Source organism: Pelecanus crispus, chromosome 10 (assembly GCF_030463565.1).
Source record: "Pelecanus crispus isolate bPelCri1 chromosome 10, bPelCri1.pri, whole genome shotgun sequence".
Classification (NCBI taxonomy): domain Eukaryota; kingdom Metazoa; phylum Chordata; class Aves; order Pelecaniformes; family Pelecanidae; genus Pelecanus; species Pelecanus crispus.
In genome coordinates, this window is record NC_134652.1 from 34973247 (window position 1) to 34991065 (window position 17819).

At 41.6% G+C, this 17819-nt stretch overlaps 1 protein-coding gene across 3 annotated transcripts in view; it reads left to right on the plus strand.

Annotated features, from left to right (window-relative positions):
• ARID5B (AT-rich interaction domain 5B) overlaps positions 1-17819 on the plus strand; it is a 120719-nt gene that overhangs the window by 84313 nt on the left and 18587 nt on the right. For all 3 annotated transcript variants that reach the window (XM_075717852.1, XM_075717849.1, XM_075717851.1), the window contains 4 exons: positions 144-256; positions 6750-6954; positions 9297-9349; positions 17595-17692. In XM_075717852.1, the coding sequence (XP_075573967.1) occupies positions 144-256; positions 6750-6954; positions 9297-9349; positions 17595-17692 (469 nt within the window). The remainder of the gene's footprint in view (positions 1-143; positions 257-6749; positions 6955-9296; positions 9350-17594; positions 17693-17819) is intronic.

Genomic DNA, 17819 nt, shown 5'->3' on the forward strand with positions numbered 1-17819 from the left:
ATGGGAATCTCATAATAAGCATTTACTGTAGACAGATGTGTACGTTTCTGTGACTGATTGTAGTGGAATTATTTATTATGCTTTCAGCTGTTAAGAATCCAGTATAAGACAATGTGTTCAAATTGTTCTCCATTAATTTTCAGCGCCAAATCTTAAAGGCAGACCGCGCAAAAAGAAGCCTTGCCCACAGAGAAGAGATTCATTAAATGGCATTAAGGATTCCAACAATAATTCTGAAAGCAAAGCTGTTGCCAAGGTAAATCACTTAATAATACTCTTTTCAGTACACGCTCCTTTTTTAGGTACAGCCCTGCCTTTGTTTCCCAGCATGCTGTTTCAAGTTTAGAATGTAACTTATTTTCTTGGGGAGATAAATGTAATTTTTTTCAATAGTTTTATTTTTGTCTGTGTTCAAAGTTACCAGCAACTATAATCACCTAACAACCTAATGCTATCAGCTTGTTGGTAACTGGTAGTGCTTAAGCTTTCTTGGCATCTAGTGTTAGTTTTCACATTCTGTGACACACAAACATAGTTTGTGACAGTATCTTCAAATTAAAAATAAACCAGGGAGCAGCTCACCCTGTTACAATGTACTTCTAAATATAAGTTTGAAGATAAACAGACTGTGAAACAAGAGCTGCTTCAGTAATGGTTTCTAAGGAGCACACACAAACGACATTACCCTGATGTTAAGATCTCGACTTTTTTTAAATCAGAAAAAAAGAAAAAAAAGATAAAGGCAGAAATTCAGTACGAAAGCTTAAAAAAAAAGTCTGGGCTGTTTCTTTAATACTTAGTGCTGAGCTGCATGTTCCAGGGTTTGTTGAATAGTGCATGCTTTCACAGAGTCTTCTGTATGTGCTGCAGTGCTTAGCCCATGCTGCAAGTAAAAATTGGATCGCTGATTTGTGTTTGTAGACTTAATCTTTTAGATATTTATAGGTTTGTGTCTTTTCCTTAAAATATTGAAAAATTGAGTTTCTATAGTGTAATTTACATCCTATTTTCTATGTTTTCTGTGTGGTTTTAAATAGGAATTTGGTTTTCTCTTTAAAAAAATAGCAGCACAAATGGCTCCTTTCAAGATGATTTAATTTGAAACTGTAAGATGCAAAGACGGAAAATTACTTAGAGCAATACTTGCAGATTTTTATCTGAGGCAGAACTTTGTCACTGTGATACTTTTGAGCTAAACAGCTAAACAGGTTTGCATAGACTGAATTTTTAGGCCAACTCCTCCCAAATCCATTGTTTCAATAAATTAGACGGATGTGTATCTGAAAAACGCTTCCATTGTTGTGACCATCTCTTTAGGAAATACAGTGAATCTATAGATCCATTTACGTTGGTACTGTTGTATGCAGCGAATGTCCCAGGAGATTAGGAGGTTAAAGGGGTCAAGTGGAAGTGTTCTGCTCTCAGTTTCTCATAGGAAGGCAAATTAAATTCCACCTCCTCCTCCTCCCTAGGAGTTCAGTTAAAATTGTGCCTTCTGTTGATGACGATAAAAGAGGCTGAAGTTCCCGATGAAGCTCTGCCCTTAAGTCACTGTTTCTCTTCTTTTTGTGCCCTATTGTGCTCAATTGGAGTCTGTACTATCGTATTAGACAGGCATGGTAAAAGGCGATGGAGCCTGGTGTGTTGAGTTGCGGGGTTCTGCCAGATACTATAGAGTTTGCCTGAATGTTTTTGCTCTGTGGAGGAATGTGCAAAATCCGCGGTGTGAAAATGTCTCAATTTGCCTCAATTCCCCCTTCCCCCAAGCTGTTTTTCATGTTAAAATATTACCAGCAAACTGCGGCATGGACTGTGTTGCCAAAGCACCCCGGACTGTAGCACGAGTAGTTCTGCCTCTTCAGCACCTAATATATAGGTATTAGATAATTAAAAACAACAGTAACACTTCATACCAAATTGTTTATCCTCTCTGTTTATATTTGGGTTCACCCTACTACTAGTCAAATGGGAGGATATTTCAGATAAGAAGTAATTCTGCCTATTTATCTAGTCATACTGTGCTCATCATTGTGCAGATATTAATAGCATTAATTATCTTGGCCAGCTTAATTTCATTATAAATAATAGACGTGCTCATGATATAATGTCCTTGCATGTAGTCACACTCACTTCACTGTGGCTCTTCACATCAATCTGTGTCTCAGGGCTGTGGATGTACTTTAATAAGAGGGACAGTGAATCAGAAACCCTCTACAGCAGATGTATTGCACTTTATACAGACCCTGCCTATGGGTTTCTAGGGAAGGAGGGGAAGTGTATTTGGAGAACGGAGAGGAATGGAGATCCACCTACTGTCTTCTCATTCTTGGGAACAGTTGGGAGGTTAAGTCATCATCTTAGGCTCCACGTTGGGCTTCACCATTGGTTTTCCTTCTCTGTCCGTGTTCCATCTCCGACTAATGCTGACAGTGGGTCCATGGGAGTTGAACACTGCTAGTGTAAATGGGACAAATCCACTTGTGTCAGATGCTGAAACATTTTGGCAGCGGTCCTGGCTGTATTCCTGTTCCAGCTAAACTCCCTTTTGACCAGAAGTTGTGGTGCTTTCATCCTCAGATCGTGGCACCCAGTGTCTGACAGCAGCCTCATTTCTCAGGTGGCGGGGCGATGGCTCTGACGGAGACGCAGTGGCTCTACAGTTTGGGTCGGGAAATGGCAGAAGTGGCATTCTGAAGACTGTGGTTTTGAGTCTGTCAAGACCAACACAAGCCACGTGGTTGTAATGACTTGCTGAATTTCACGCTCTCAGCTGCCAATGACTGGAAAGCTTTGTACCTTCTTACAACTTAGTTCTCATTAGGCATGTTTACCTTGAACCATCAGCAGATCGTTTTGTAGGCTTCTAATATGACCTGACACAGAAGAGCGTTTGGTTGGATAGGAGCAGCTCTGAGTAAATTCCAGTGTAGGTGGCTTGTTAAAAATGAGCGATAGCAGGACAGACAATGTGGTCCTGGACCTGCAGATGCTGCCAGGAGAAGTGGGTCTTTTCGTGTAGCACTTCTTGCTTTTGATCTCCTTGCTGGTCACTGCATCCATTTAAGTACCTCCTGGGGAAGATCCCAGGGGAGTTCCCTCCCAAGCTGGACATGTAAAAATGGCAAGAATATGAGGCCATCTCCTGGGGCAGGATCAGCTCTCCTGGAGAGACATGTATCAAGCTCTTCCCTCCAAATACTCCCAGGACTCTGGAGGCTTTCATACTTCACGTGTCAACAGTGCTGGACAGGCTTTTGGGACCTGCAGGCTCCAGCGTGACCCTCGTCGTACCTGCTTCACACTCCCAAAGAGCATTCCAATTCAAAGTGCACAGAAATGCACTGTAAGACTTTTTAAAACCGGCTGATCTGACCATTTCGAAAAGCTGAAAGGATTAACTTGTTAAACATGGAAATTGTCCCCAAATGAATCTACTCATTACATCTCCTAGTGCAAATGCTAAAGTAAATCTCTCACTTCATTTGTACAGCAAGATCTGGGAAATTAGTTTAAAAGTTGCCAGGATATGCTTTTCCTGTGGCCACAGGTGGCCTGGCATGCTCTCAGACCCGGAGATTTATTCTGAGCACCGCAGCCATTATCTGATTGAAACTCTGAAACGCAGGTCTGTAGCGGTCTCTGTTGTGTGTGACCTCTGGCAGGAGAAGACAACACACAGGTGTACCCACGAGTGTTCACCAGCCATTTGGTAATGGATCATACGCCTCTGATGGAACACACAGAGGAGGTGGTCAGATGTTCCCACAGCCCATCTCGGAACACCCCCAGCTTATTCACGCTGCGGCGCTGAGTTGCCCATCTGGGCCTTAGACCTCAGTTTCATTTTGGAGGTGTTACATTAAGGCTACAATGAGAGAGCTTTAACTCTTCCTACAGAAAGTGAACTCTCCCTTAATAATGGAGTCATTCAGGCTTTCTGAGCAGACCAGAAAAGAGAGCAGAGCCAAGCAAAACTCCGTGTTCAGGACTTTCCTCCAGATCTTTGCCCTCTAGGAAGATTCAAAATTGTGTTTTCAGAGAGGTCGGTTTGTAGTGCCTGGTGCAAATCTGGCATCACTCTCAGTGACTTCGATATGTTTATGCTGGATTTACACTGGTGTTACCCAGAAAGGTATTTGGCCCTTTTGGTTCTCGTTAATCATTGGTCATGGCATTCATCCATATCTCCTGTGAGACAGTGGGGAGGTTCCAGAAGTGAAGCTTGTGCCTCGAACACTGAGCGGATGAAGCATTGCAGCCTTCGTCAAAGCTTTGTTGAACCTGACGCTGCTTGGAGTCCATTCGTTGCGTTTTGGCACCTTTTTGTTCCACAGGTGCTTTGACCTCACTTCTCTGTACACTGGAGAGAAGGAGGTTGTGTGTTACACAGGGTTTTCTTACTCCCGATAGCTTTTTTAATGTTATTTTCTTTGTTTCCTTTTGTCTCCTTGGGAGTAATATCCCTTGCCATTAGTTTGTTTGCGTAGCAGTGAGCTTTGATTTCATTTACCATTCATGCCCAGGCTGTCTTTGCAAACAGAGTTCTGAATTGTCCAGTTTGAAAAAGAAAATCCATTAAAAAGATTGATTGATTGACTTTACCTAGCAAGTGGGTGACAAAGCTGAAAAATTGTTCCCAGGTCCAGTGAATTTGTTCCAAGTTTTAGCTTGCAACAAATTTGCAGCTCAAATTAAAAATCCTAAATTTATTGAAACCATGGGTTCGTATTGGGAGTGCTAACCCAGTCTTTGGTATAGCATTGAAAACTATGACAACGTAATCTAAATTTTATAAGGGGAAGCTGTTAAATAATTTTGCGAGGAGCCAAAGTGAAAAAGTCAAGGGATTACAGCTCTGAACTGAAAAGTGGATGAGGAAATCCAAAGTTCATTTAATAGGAAAAAAATCCCATTAGCTCCATTGAGTGTTGGATGAAACCCAGGATCTTTACAGAAGTTTAATCAACAAGCATATCTATTACTAAAAGGCAAAGCATGGTGTCTTGTGCCATGGGAAGACAGTATCTCTCTGAACCATGCAACCAGAGAATATCGAGCAGTACAGTGGACATACTTCAGCAGTAACTGATCAAGAAAAATCCCATAGGAAGTCCATTTCTCAGCCCCTGCTGCATTGCCTGGGAGGAGCCAGCCTGTACCCTGCAGTCTCCAACAGGGAGATTTTTCAGCAGCATTGATTACCTTGGAAAATTGTCGCCACTTCTCCTCCTAGTTAGGAGCTAGCGTTGCTTTGTCCAACATCTGTGGAAAACTATGGAGGCAGCTAATCTTAAGTCAGTGCTTTCTGCAAAGTTAACACCCTTGAGGAGTATAAAAGAAAAGATTTTGCTTTCCCTGAACCTGAACACAGGGTAGCTGTTCTTGAGATAAAATAAGCATATCATAGTCTTCCCAGTGAGATGTTTGTTGTTTGTTCACAAGCACTTTCTCTTCATAATGGTCTTCATAGCACTTGCTTCCAAAATGTCAACAAGTACCCAGGAAGCACCTGGTTTAGAAGTGGGGAGATTGAAGGAGAGTCAATGGCTTACTTGACCAAGAGCTCCTGCCTTACTGTTCAGCGAGATACCCTGGTCTCCTCTGCTGTCCTCCTAAAATACCAAATACTGGCTTTTACAGTCTGCGTGCTCCCTCTGGGAACACAAAGGACGTGTCTTGAATGGGATATAGAGCTGCCAGAAGGCTCCTCACAGCACTCAAAAGCATTGAAGGGACAGTGCAAATGCAAAATACATGTAACCATCTCCACTACTTTGTATTAGAGGACTTCCAGTATTTCACTGGAAATGTGTCGATCCCGTCTTGGTCATGGAGAGCTTCTAAACATCAGTTTGCAAGGTTCTGCTCTTCTGGTTTTTGTATACATAACTTGTGGGAATGCTCAAGTTGTAATTTGCTTGATTCAATGAGAGGATTATCTTCAGGACTGCAGGATCAAGCCAGTCTCACTGGATATTTTTTCCCATGTTTGAATACTGATGAGTGGTAACATGGTTCCAATTTGTTGACTTCCTAACTGGCACATGTCAGCTGGGGAGACCAGTGGGAGACCTGGAGCTCTGGGACTTGTGTGCATTGGGGCTGCCAGTGTCTACCAGGAAAGGCTCCGGCTACCAGCCTCTTCCTTCTGCTAAATACTTAGGGCTGTGCTTAAGTTTAAGCAGATGCTCAAACCCACTTGACTTAAGTCCATGCTACAGCAGAACCTCCACTCGTGTGTGCTGAGAGCTCACCTGGGTAAGGCTTGCTAAGGTTTTCATCTGTTTTGGTGGGCCAAAGGAGAGAAAAATGCATCATTTCAGAGCTGGCGGCTGAGTGTTCCTGGAAGGGGCTGAGCACCCTCAGCTCCAAGGGTTGTCTGCGGGAGTTGACGATGCTCAGTGTCAATCCTGGAACGAAGGTTATTATTAGACTTGCTAATGGCAAGTGTATGTGAGAGATGGGAGCTGTCTGTGACATAGCAATGTATAGTCATAAAAATGCAGATCTGGAGAGCATTACCAATGGGTTATAATGATTTAAAGATGTGGCTATTTAAAAATATTGTGACTAAGATTCAGAACAAGACATTTAGCTCTATAAATAGCTTCCTTTGTTTCCCCTCAAACACAGTTGCATGGTTTGGCCTTCATTTTTTCAACAATCCATTCTGCTAGGAGAGGGTATTTATTCCTTAAGTGAAAATTAAAGGTTACCCAGATCTGATATGACATCTTTTCTTTTCCCAGGTAAAATGTGAGGCTAAGTCAGCTTTGCCCAAACCCAAGAGTAACAACAGCAACTGTAAAAAAGGCTCAAGTGAGGATAAATCAAAGATTGCCGTAGGTGAAGAATGCAGAGCTGATGAGCAGGCTTTCCTTGTGGCTCTTTATAAATATATGAAAGAAAGGAAAACACCAATTGAACGAATACCCTATTTAGGTTTTAAGCAGAGTAAGTATCCTTTTTCTCACTTTCTTGTTGACATTTTAGAACGGTTTGGCTTCTCTGGAGAAAGCATTTGCACACGAAGCCTATTTTAAAGCCTTACGGATGGGGGGACTGTGTTTATATCTACACATTTTCCAGTCCAGGCATTTCACTGTCTTATGCCGAGATTTGCATCTCTTTCTTCTGGGGTAGTTGCTGCCGGATATTTATAGGTTTAAATCCGCTGATTATGACTAGAAATAGTCATGTTGAAAACTCTCTAGTTTTCTGTTTTGTAAATCTGCAGAGTCTGTAATGCCTTTCTTCTGAGTTAATAATATGACGCATCTTTATTGTGCCCAGATGTTCTTTATGAAAGGACAAATATTAAAGGAAGATATTTAAAGGTGGTCAAGAAAGGCACAAAAGGAATCATATTTTTAAGCCCCAGAATGTGTTTATAGTTAATAAATTACTGACTTTGGAGAATATAAAACCAGACTGTATCTGTTTAATACAGAATGCAATGTTTAGAATTGCTTTGGCATGTACAGTTTGTAGTGCCACAATCTGTAAAGCAATTGTAGGTGGAGAAGATACAGTTGTAACTAAATTTTACATAAATATTGCAGCACAATGTAGATCTTTCAGACTTTCCAACAAAAGCTGTAAATGGGGGTATTTTTCCTCCTTATCTACAGATTGAATGGTACTTTATTTCCTTAAAGGGAGAACTCCATGGATTGAAATATTATTTACTCTAATTTATCTCCCAGATTAAAACCATGTGTTATTTTGATGAAGAATGTCAAACCTGTATGTTTTACATAACAATTTACATACCTAATAGCAATTGGCACTGATTGCAACAGGCCTCCAGCAGCCATTATAAACTTATATAACTCCGAATGATTACAGTGTTTGTCTGAAAACTGGCTGCTTGAAATGGAAGTAAAATTAATGTACTATGAACAGCTTCGTTGCATTATGCATTGATTCAGATTAAATCAAGGCCTAAGCAAAGCTCTTGATAGCTTTGAAACAGCACAAGGTTCAATGAGGCTTTCAGAACGTTTTGTGTTGAAGAGAGGATTTTTTTTCCCCCATTTTATTCTGCACTCCCTCAAGCATGGGGACAGGGTGGGCTTGAAAGAGAAGCTAAAGTAGTATTTCTAAAATTCCCTGCCGGGGAGAGGGCCCTCTGCTAACATTTAGCTGAAATACACTGAAAGTTGCCTGACATTCATTATAAATTAGGGGCCTGATCCAGCAAATACTTAAATGCCAAGAGTAAGTATGCTGAGAAGAGCAGAAATGTTTGCAGGACAGGGCTCTCTATTTGCCCAGCAAGGCTTGTGCAAACATTGCCAATATAAATTAGTTGGTGGGAAGAAGCAGTATGTACACTACAACAGAGCATCCCCCCGTGGAGGAAGAGATCCCGTCCTCCGTGGTCCACAGCGCTATTGCTGAGTCTGGCCTGAAATATTTGTAATATGTCTATGGGGAATCACTGTTTGTTGGTGGAATAGCGCGTACACCTTTCATAGAGCTAAGACATCAATTTTCCTTCTAGGAATTAAGATAAAATAAAAATTAAAATAAAATAAAGTGAGACACCAGCAGCAAGCAGTGGCCCCATGGGACAGTGGGCCAGGATGAAAAGCACGTGAGACGGAGGGAGTTCTGCAGGAACTAACAAGCATCTCCCAACACATCTTTTAAATTGCGTTGCCTCTGTTCCTCCCACCCCACAACCGTGGGCAAGGCACAACCATTCATACCATAATTATTATGGTAATTTTCATTTGTGCTCCCCCCAGGTTCATTCACGCAGGACCCGTTAGAACGCAGCTTATTGTTTATTGATTATGGAGGCCATTAGCTGAGCTGCAGTAAATATTGGATATTGTTGTTTAATCAATTGGCTTTCTCTGTGAGCCAGTGTGTGGCTCATGCTTGCTTGCTAATGAAATCAGTATTAAACAAATAATTAAAAGCAACTTTCTTCCCAATGAGTAATTTTTATTATCAAAGTTATGGAAACACGCTACAGTCGTCATATCGTGCCTCTTATCAGCAAAGTCAAATGAGCCTATTACCTTTGTCTCAGTGTATTTTTCCAGTCCTGTTAAGGAATCTAAGTGTGTTCTCTTACATGTAATTAAAAATATATATAGTATGGGCTAATATTTACTCTTCCGATTATGTAAATACCTCTTTGGAAAATGTTTCACAGGAGCTTTTTCAGGGGCTGTGAGCTTTTTTCCTCTATTTTTCTTTTTTAAAAACTGTTTAATTTACATTTCTTTGAAATATGTTGGTTAATGCAATGCTTATCTAAATACTTATTGTCCCTCTAACAGTTAACCTTTGGACTATGTTTCAAGCTGCTCAAAAACTGGGAGGATATGAAACAGTAAGTGTTTAAGTAACTTAAATGAAATAATTGTGCAATCTAACTTTTCCCTGTTAGAAAAAAAAATGTAAAAGCAAACAATCATTTGCTGCATTTTAGGCTAGCTGTACACATTGTGGGTTTATTGGACCATTTTTGGAAAAAGTCCCAATTAGTTCCAGGTTTGGCAAAATTGTAAACTTGTCGTAAAAACTACAAGTGGAAAACATATGTAACTCTTCCCTGTCAAGGAAATTAGTTGGGTCTGTAATTTTTTCCCATGTTGAGAAAGGGCTATTATTGTACAACAAGCCAAGATTGCATAAAAGAAATTTCACTTGGCAACATCCCTGACATCTGTTCATGTCTAATATGGGAAATGTATTAAAGGCTTTCAAAAGTAATCAGCATTGTCCATTAAGGAATAGTATGCTGCAGTATCTTCTCTTATTCCAAGTGTAAAAGATCTTTATTAGACAAGGGTCAGTACCACATAAACAGGAAGTTATCGAAGTAATTCAGAAAAGTCTCTGACACTTTTTATCAGCTAACCATATCTGACAAGAGCAGTTTATTTTTAGCTCACAGGAAAATTTGATGGCCATGGATTTTACAGCATGTATTTTGAACCAATAAAATATTAGAGCAACAAACTTAGATTAAAATCTTGAAATGAGAAGAAAGAGCTGCATTAATATGGCACATCGAGATGACATCTGTAATAAAAACCAATTGACATAGGAAGATGTCGTCATTGGAAATATTTTCTTTGCACACAATGATCAGATTAAGTTGTTCAGTTCCTGCCGCAGTTGGATGAAAGAAATTATTTTTGCTTTGTTTACGAAGTAATCTGGGACGTATCTGTGCTGTAGAGAAATGACAAGAAGAAATGCACTATCAAGAAACTGAAAGTCATTTGAACCAAAATATAAAACTCACTGTTTTCCTTCCATACCATAAAGCGTATTGTTCTGTAAATCAGCAGCCCAGGTTGATTAGCATGGGTGTGGCTAGGATTTTGTGAAACGTGAAATCTAACATTCTCAACAAAAATATATGCTTGATTTGGCTTTTATTGTTCCTATACCTTTCATTAATCAGCACATACCATGCTTATGTACAGGGGTGTGCGTAGGTGTGCTCATGGGTATATAAGAATGAATAGCTACCACAGATAGATCGTTACAGCAATTATGAGCCAACAGTAATTGCCGTGAGTTGTAAACTGCAATGAAAATGAGGGCTAAAATCTTGAACTTGATCCAGAGCACAAGGGAAGGCGGGCGGGGAGACCGAAAGGAGGGTGGCGTGTGGAGCGTGCTCAGGGAGGCAGGCAGGCGATTCTCACAGCAACGCTTCGGATCTGCTCGAAGGGACCAAGGATAGAAGCAGGGATGCCAAAGTGGTGGCTTGCTGGAGAGAGCTGAGTTTTAGTGCCAGAATGAGAGGGAGAGGGGTGGATTTAGACATGCGGGAGAAGGCAAACCTCTGTGCCTGGGGCAGAGCAGGAATAGGATGGTGAGTTTGTGAACGCGAGGCCAGAGCCAGGTCTACCAATGGTAGCAGAAACGTGAGAGGATCAGAAGGGAAGGATCACATACGTGAGAATGTCATCCAGAGTAGCATCAGCCCACCCTTGTCTCAAAGCTCCTGTCCTTTTCTCAGCAACAGGTGTTCTCTGTTGTTTAGGGGCATTTGTCACCTTTGATGAAAATGTACCGATGGTGCTTATTCTTCATAGAGAAGAAACTAAGCAGTTGCTTGCTGGTCAGTAAATGGCAAGGCAAGCATAGCTCACACTCTGACATACATGGGAGCCCAGCTTTGGTTTGAGAGTGACTCTGGCTGAAGTGTTGGGCCTGATCCTGGTTTTATGATGTGAGCGGCATCTGTGCTCTCTGCAGAAGAGCTGAAGCTGGGAGGACCGTTGTGATGCAATTTAAGTTGTACATGGAGCATGAGGTTTCCTGACCTCATTTCTCTTCTGTTAACAGTCTCGTCCCCAATATGGATCTGCCTTTGCTTTACCTTCCCTGAATGTTAAGCCAATAGCTGTTGCAATACTTTGACCTGTGCACGCCCTGATTTTTATTATTTTATGGCCAGTTGATATTCATTGAGTTTGCCAAGCTGCATTTGTTTGTGTATATTTTATCATGGCAAGCATTGCTGAGAGGCTTTTGTGTTTGATTCGTGTTTCACTTTTCAGCAAGGCAGTGGATGACTGGGGTGACATGGACCTCAGTATCAGTTCCAGGATCTTAGGCAGGTCTGCTTAGATGTAGGAATCTTGAGTGAGTGCTGTGATTCAGTAACAACCAGAATTCACCACTCGCATAATGCCAATATCTATTGATGATGAGAAGTCACATGCATAGTAAAGGCTTTCTCGAACCTACCCTGTTTAATACACATTTATCTATATGGACCCTTCCATCTGACTTGAACGAGTCATTTGTCCATTATAAGGGCTTAATCATCTCTAACTTGTTTTAAAATTTCACAAGTTTCTGGTTTGTGCACTGAGAAGGAAATGGGTCTTTTCTCTTGGAAGTATTGTAAAAAAAAGAATATTTAAAAGTAGATATTTGGCTTCAGCCATGACAGGAAACAAATAAAAGATTGGTTAAAATCACATATGGGAACTGAGAGTGGTCAGGTGACTAGTTTTTTACTAGTAAGTGTAGAAAGTTTCCCACTTTACATCCTTGTGTTTGGCAGAACAGTGATAGTCAGGCCATTTTCAATTTCATCCCCTGCCCTGTCCACCTTGTCCATGTACAGATGCTTCAACGGGGCTTTAAAAACATCTTCGAGAAACAAGCAGAGATTACATATGGTGTTTTCCAGCTTCTGCCCAGATTCACAGAACAGTGCAAGGCCTCTGAGTCTATTCCTGTCGCGTAAGGATCTAAAAGTGAATGAGAACAGCCAGGGATTGGATTTGAGGTGCAGAGAACAACTTTCTTAGCCATCTCTCTGACTTTCCTTTATTGTCATGTATCAGGGGCTGGAATGGATCCAGTGAGGCTTGACACAGAGTATTACCTGTACGTACAGCGTATACATACGGGATATCTAGTAGTGTCAAGTCATGGTTGTGTGTCATATGTCGTATTTAAGGGCTCTCCAGTTAGAGTACTTGTGAGGGTCATTTCTTATCTGTCCATTAACTGTTTGACTACTAATTCTTAGTTAGTTGTCATCTATAACTCTGTAATACCACACTCCCATGTACTTCTTGTTGGCCATAATACAGGCTTAATAAAAAAACCAACCTGTACAAATTGGTTTAAGTCTTTAACAGATGAAGCTGTCTCTTTGGAATTGTTGGATCATGTTTCTCTTAAACAAAGATACATGAAATGAACATCTTTGTTACTAATAATAGGAGAGTGCATTGGAAAGATATAAGGGTAAAAAGAAAATTGGTGGAGCTTAACCTTCGGTGTGTAGCAGCTTGAATTTTGCCGAAGGTCGGTGGGATCCCTTTTAGCTGCTGCCTCCTGGAAGCAACAATAAAATGCTTTGGTTTTTAAAAATTAATGACTGACACATACAGCGGTCCTGCGTCTGGGCAGGCCCGAAGAAAGTGATATATCAGTGGAATGCAAAGCTACCTGGGTTTGTTTCATACAGAGCTAATACCTAGAGCTGTGTTTTGAAGAGCATTGTGAACATCACATACCAATACCAGAAAATCTGCCATTAGATTTGCAGCAGGAAATAAGCATGAGGCCTTTTCATGAGGAAGGGAGCTGGGAGCTGGGATTGCAGTGCAGGAGACCTTAAGATTTCTCAAAGCAGAAGACACCATTAAAAACATGTGTATAAACAGGCCTCTACTTTAATAGATAAGGTCATTGCTTTTATTTGGTTGTTCTTGAGTACTAGTCACTGCCTAATACTGTACTTATAGGAACCAGATCAGATCTGCTGTCAGGTCCCTGGGCAGAACCAGTCTCTTGCTTAACTCCAAATTCTGCTGATCAGGAAAGATGTCACGGAGGTTTTCAAAGCTCCTGGCTTCCAATGGGCCCAGCTCTAGGATTGTGAAGCTGTAGGTTGGAGCAAATTGTGGGAGGGGTCTGCAAACCAGAAGATCACTTTAAAACTAAGGCCAGCATTGTAATGGGAAACTGTCAGAGGTGAGACTGGCCTGTGCCATTGCCTTGATTAATGGGTGAGCCTGGAGCATCCTGCACTTTTAGAAATGTGGCAGGCACTGGGAGGGATGTATGTACTGGTAGGAGTAGGGAAAAACAAATTGGAGAACTAAAGCAGCAAAGGTTCTTTGTATGTTTTCTACCGGAGTGGGTCAACTTAGGTCAGGAAACTGAAGCTGAATTCGTCGAAAGTGTGAAATGAAAGTGCTCGGGACATTGGTTAAAGCTTTTGCAGGGTCTTAGTTGTCTTATGCCGCTATAGCTCCATGCCCTTAAAAAAACCCAACGCTTTGCTCCTGAATGTTTATGGGAAATTCCCTTCCCAGGCAGTTTTTTCCCATTTTCCCATTTTCATACCTTTTGTTATCTGCCTTTCTGTTCCTCATGTGCCACGGTCATGGACATGTTACTAACCGGGAGCACATGTGAGCCCTTTCAGAGTGAAAACCACTGTGTAAAAGCAACCAACGCAGGCATTTTTGGCAGGAACAGCAACCATAAGCAAAGCATTGCTAAGCACTGCCCTTTCCTGGCTTCTCGGGAAGCTCAATGGCACTGAGGTGACTGGGAGGGACTTGCATGAGAGAAGAAAGCAGTCCTCAATTTGGATGTGGCCAGCGTGAGCATCCAGCTTGAGCAATGCTGCCCTGCATGACAACTGTGAAGTTTCCACAGTGCAGCATTTTGTTCAGATTGTTTAAGGATGTAATTTATCAGTTACTTTAGTCCTTTGAAGTTTATTAAGCTTAAAAACTAACTTTCCAGAGCAGGGCAAAACTCAGCCCCAGGCTTTGTTAGAATAACAGTCGTTTCAGGGAATGTCAATGTACATGGGAGGGCACAACTCTGCTAATTGCCAAGGAGTTCTGGTCCGTTACAGAGGCAGAACTGGATAAAGCTGGGCAAATGTTTGTGTAAATACTATTGCTCCAAACAGCCTAGAGGAGAGAGACACCAAAGATTATTTCAAAGGGATTCCCTTTTCCCCTCAGAGATGGTTGTGTTTACTGATGTTCCAGCCTGCATATCGACTCTTGAGTCAGCTCATAGTTAGAATCATAGAATCATAGAATCGTTTAGGTTGGAAAAGACCTTTAAGATCATCCAGTCCAACCATTAACCTAACATTACCAGGTCCACACTAAACCAATTAAGGATAGACTAGACTAAACCATGTCCCGAAGTGCCACGCCTACCCATTTTTTGAACACTTCCAGGGATGGGGACTCCACCACCTCTCTGGGCAGCCTGTTCCAATGCTTCACTACCCTTTCCATAAAGAAATTTTTCCTAATATCCAATCTAAACCTCCCCTGGCACAGCTTGAGCCCATTTCCTCTCGTCCTATCGCTAACTACGTGGGAGAAGAGACCAACACCCACCTCACTACACCCTCCTTTCAGGTAGTTGTAGAGAGCGATAAGGTCTCCCCTCAGCCTCCTCTTCTCTAAGCTAAACAACCCCAGATCCCTCAGCCGCTCCTCATAAGGCCTGTGCTCCAGACCCTTCACCAGCTCCGTTGCCCTTCTCTGGACACGCTCCAGCACCTCAATGTCTTTCTTGTATTGAGGGGCCCAAAACTGGACACAGTATTCCAGGTGCGGCCTCACCAGTGCCGAGTACAGGGGGACAATCCCCTCCCTGCTCCTGCTGGCCACACTATTCCTGATCCAAGCCAGGATGCTGTTGGCCTTCTTGGCCACCTGGGCACACTGCTGGCTCATGTTCAGCCGGCTGTCAACCAACACCCTCAGGGCCTTTTCGGCCAGGCAGCTTTCCAGCCACTCTTCCCCAAGCCTGTAGCGTTGCATGGGGTTGTTGTGACCAAAGTGCAGGACCCGGCACTTGGCCTTGTTAAACCTCACACAACTGGCCTCGGCCCATGGGTCCAGCCTGTCCAGGTCCCTCTGCAGGGCCATCCTACCCTCCAGCAGATTGACAGTTAATGAGACTTGGGCTCTAAGGGTACCGTTTTCCTTTTAAAAATGGAGACCATGCTTCTTACTCACATCAGGATGTTTAAAAAGGGGACTTGCAGTAGTCCTCTTGCTGACTAATCCTTTGCTTTCATTTGTAGCTTTTGCACACCATCCCTGTACTTAGCCAAAGCATCAGGTCCTGGCCCACCGCCTTGCAAGCCAGCCAGGCTGTGCTTGCCAGAGGGCCAGAGCACAGACCCCAGATTGACTTTGTGCATCTTTGTTCCCCTTGTCTGTGAGGCTGCCAGAGACTTGATCTAATACAAAGCCATTTGCAGCAGTCCTCAGGGGATCTGTGATTTTTGGGAGCTACCAGAAGGAAAGGGCTGTCTCACCATGCCTCTGTCCTTTGCCCGTCCCAAGGACCAGTGGACTAGGTATGGGAGGCAGGACCAGAGGTAGCTTCCCATCCAGGCATTCCTCCAGAGCAGGGTACTTGGTCCAGCTCTTTTTCGACCTTTTGGGTTGCAGAAGGAGCATCTGTTCACATTCTCAGGACGTGATGTTCTTTATGGCTCATTAGGACTCAAGTTCTTCAACACCTTTAAGTAATAATAATAGGTAGAAGTGTGGGTAGCCTGGGGAAGAGACAGCATAAGAACTTAAACAAAATAGGCTTAAAATGAGCCTTTCCTCAGATGAGTGTTTGATTTTTATTTAAAAAAATCATTTGTGCCAAGTTTATCCTTGAATTGCAGTCTCTCTCTTGTGCCTGTGGTCTTTGGGTTGGTTACAGAAGACAGAAAATATAATTAGTGAATGCAGTCAGTCCATTTTGCTTTAAATGAGTTTTAAGATAAGATACTCCGCCCCCCCCCCCCCCCCTTTTTTTTTTTAAGTATCTATAGGTGCAAACTATGTACAGGTACTAAAAGTGAGTTGGAGGTGCTGATGTTTTTCTAAGAAGACCTGTACAAACAATAAACTTGAAGAAATTGTGATATTATCAAATGATAAATCTACAGCCATGCTTTTGGCTTCGGATAATAATTTCTGCAAAGGAAGGCTTTTCCTTTTATATTGAGCGAAAAAGAAACACCTCTTACCCTGTAATATTTAATGACAGTAGCTATCTCCTCTGTTTAGATTAAAATTACAGGCCTCAGATTGCAAGTTGTAATATTTGTTTTCTTCTGATTGCCGCCTTTAGCTCTTCAGTAAACGCCATTGACTGCTCTGTGGGTAACTGAAGAAGCCTCCGGGGCTGAATATATTAAAATCCACAGCATTCCACAGAAAATGACAAAATTCTCCCCAAATTGCCCCCACAATTTTCCACTGGCCTTCTTTATGAGCTGCAGGCAAAAGAGGGTGATCTGTTGTGCTTGTCCTATTCCTGTTTTTCTTCCTGTTTTAAATATAGCAGAATATATAAAATAATGAAGTGAGTATTCAGAAACAATTCTTTTGCCAGGTCTTCCATCTGTTATTCTGTATAATCCTAATTTCTGTACAAAAAACCAGAGCCATGGTATGCAACTCAATATGTTACAAGATGTTTATTTTCATCAGCGTGGTCCAATAAAGTACATAGCTCAAATATTAACATTGGAGTATGTTAAGATTTCATTACTATTTGATCTATATATTTTACTGACATAAATGGATAAAAATAAACAGCTTGTAACGTATAGAGTTACGGACTATGCTTTTGTGGATTTACAGAATTCTGTGGTGGATTTGGGTTTTGCAGCAGATTTATTTTCTCTAATTCAGTTAAAATAACTATGTAATCATTATTTGTGCTGAGTATGGTTTGAGCTTCATTTTCATAATTCACCGTGGGATTTGTCTGCATAACTTCTGATGGTTAATGACCCTGTATTGATTGAGATTCTCTTTTGTGAGGCCGTATTGCTTGTGACTTGATAATGAATCAGTCTGATCGCTCCATTTTAGAGAGAAAGAAAATAGACATAGTGTTAACTTACCAAAAAAAAAAAAAAAAAAAGACAGACACCCAAAGCTCTGTGCACTCTATATATTTTGTAGGGGCTTTTATAGTGCTTGTAGTACATGCTGTTCTGAAAGTGTCACACATGCATTTGTTGTTGCGAACTCAAACGCTGTAGAATCTGTAAAGATGCAAGATTAAATTTTCCATTGCCATTTTTACAGATAACAGCCCGTCGACAATGGAAACATATTTATGATGAATTAGGTGGTAACCCTGGAAGCACAAGTGCTGCTACATGTACTCGCAGACATTATGAAAGGTAAGATAACAAATCTGAAATGCTTGTTTAATAATGAAAAAATTAATTTGGAGAGCCTTCAAAGCGTTTTATAAAGAATTAGAGAGAGAGGCTTCTTAAAGATATAGTAAATATTCCCCCAACAGTT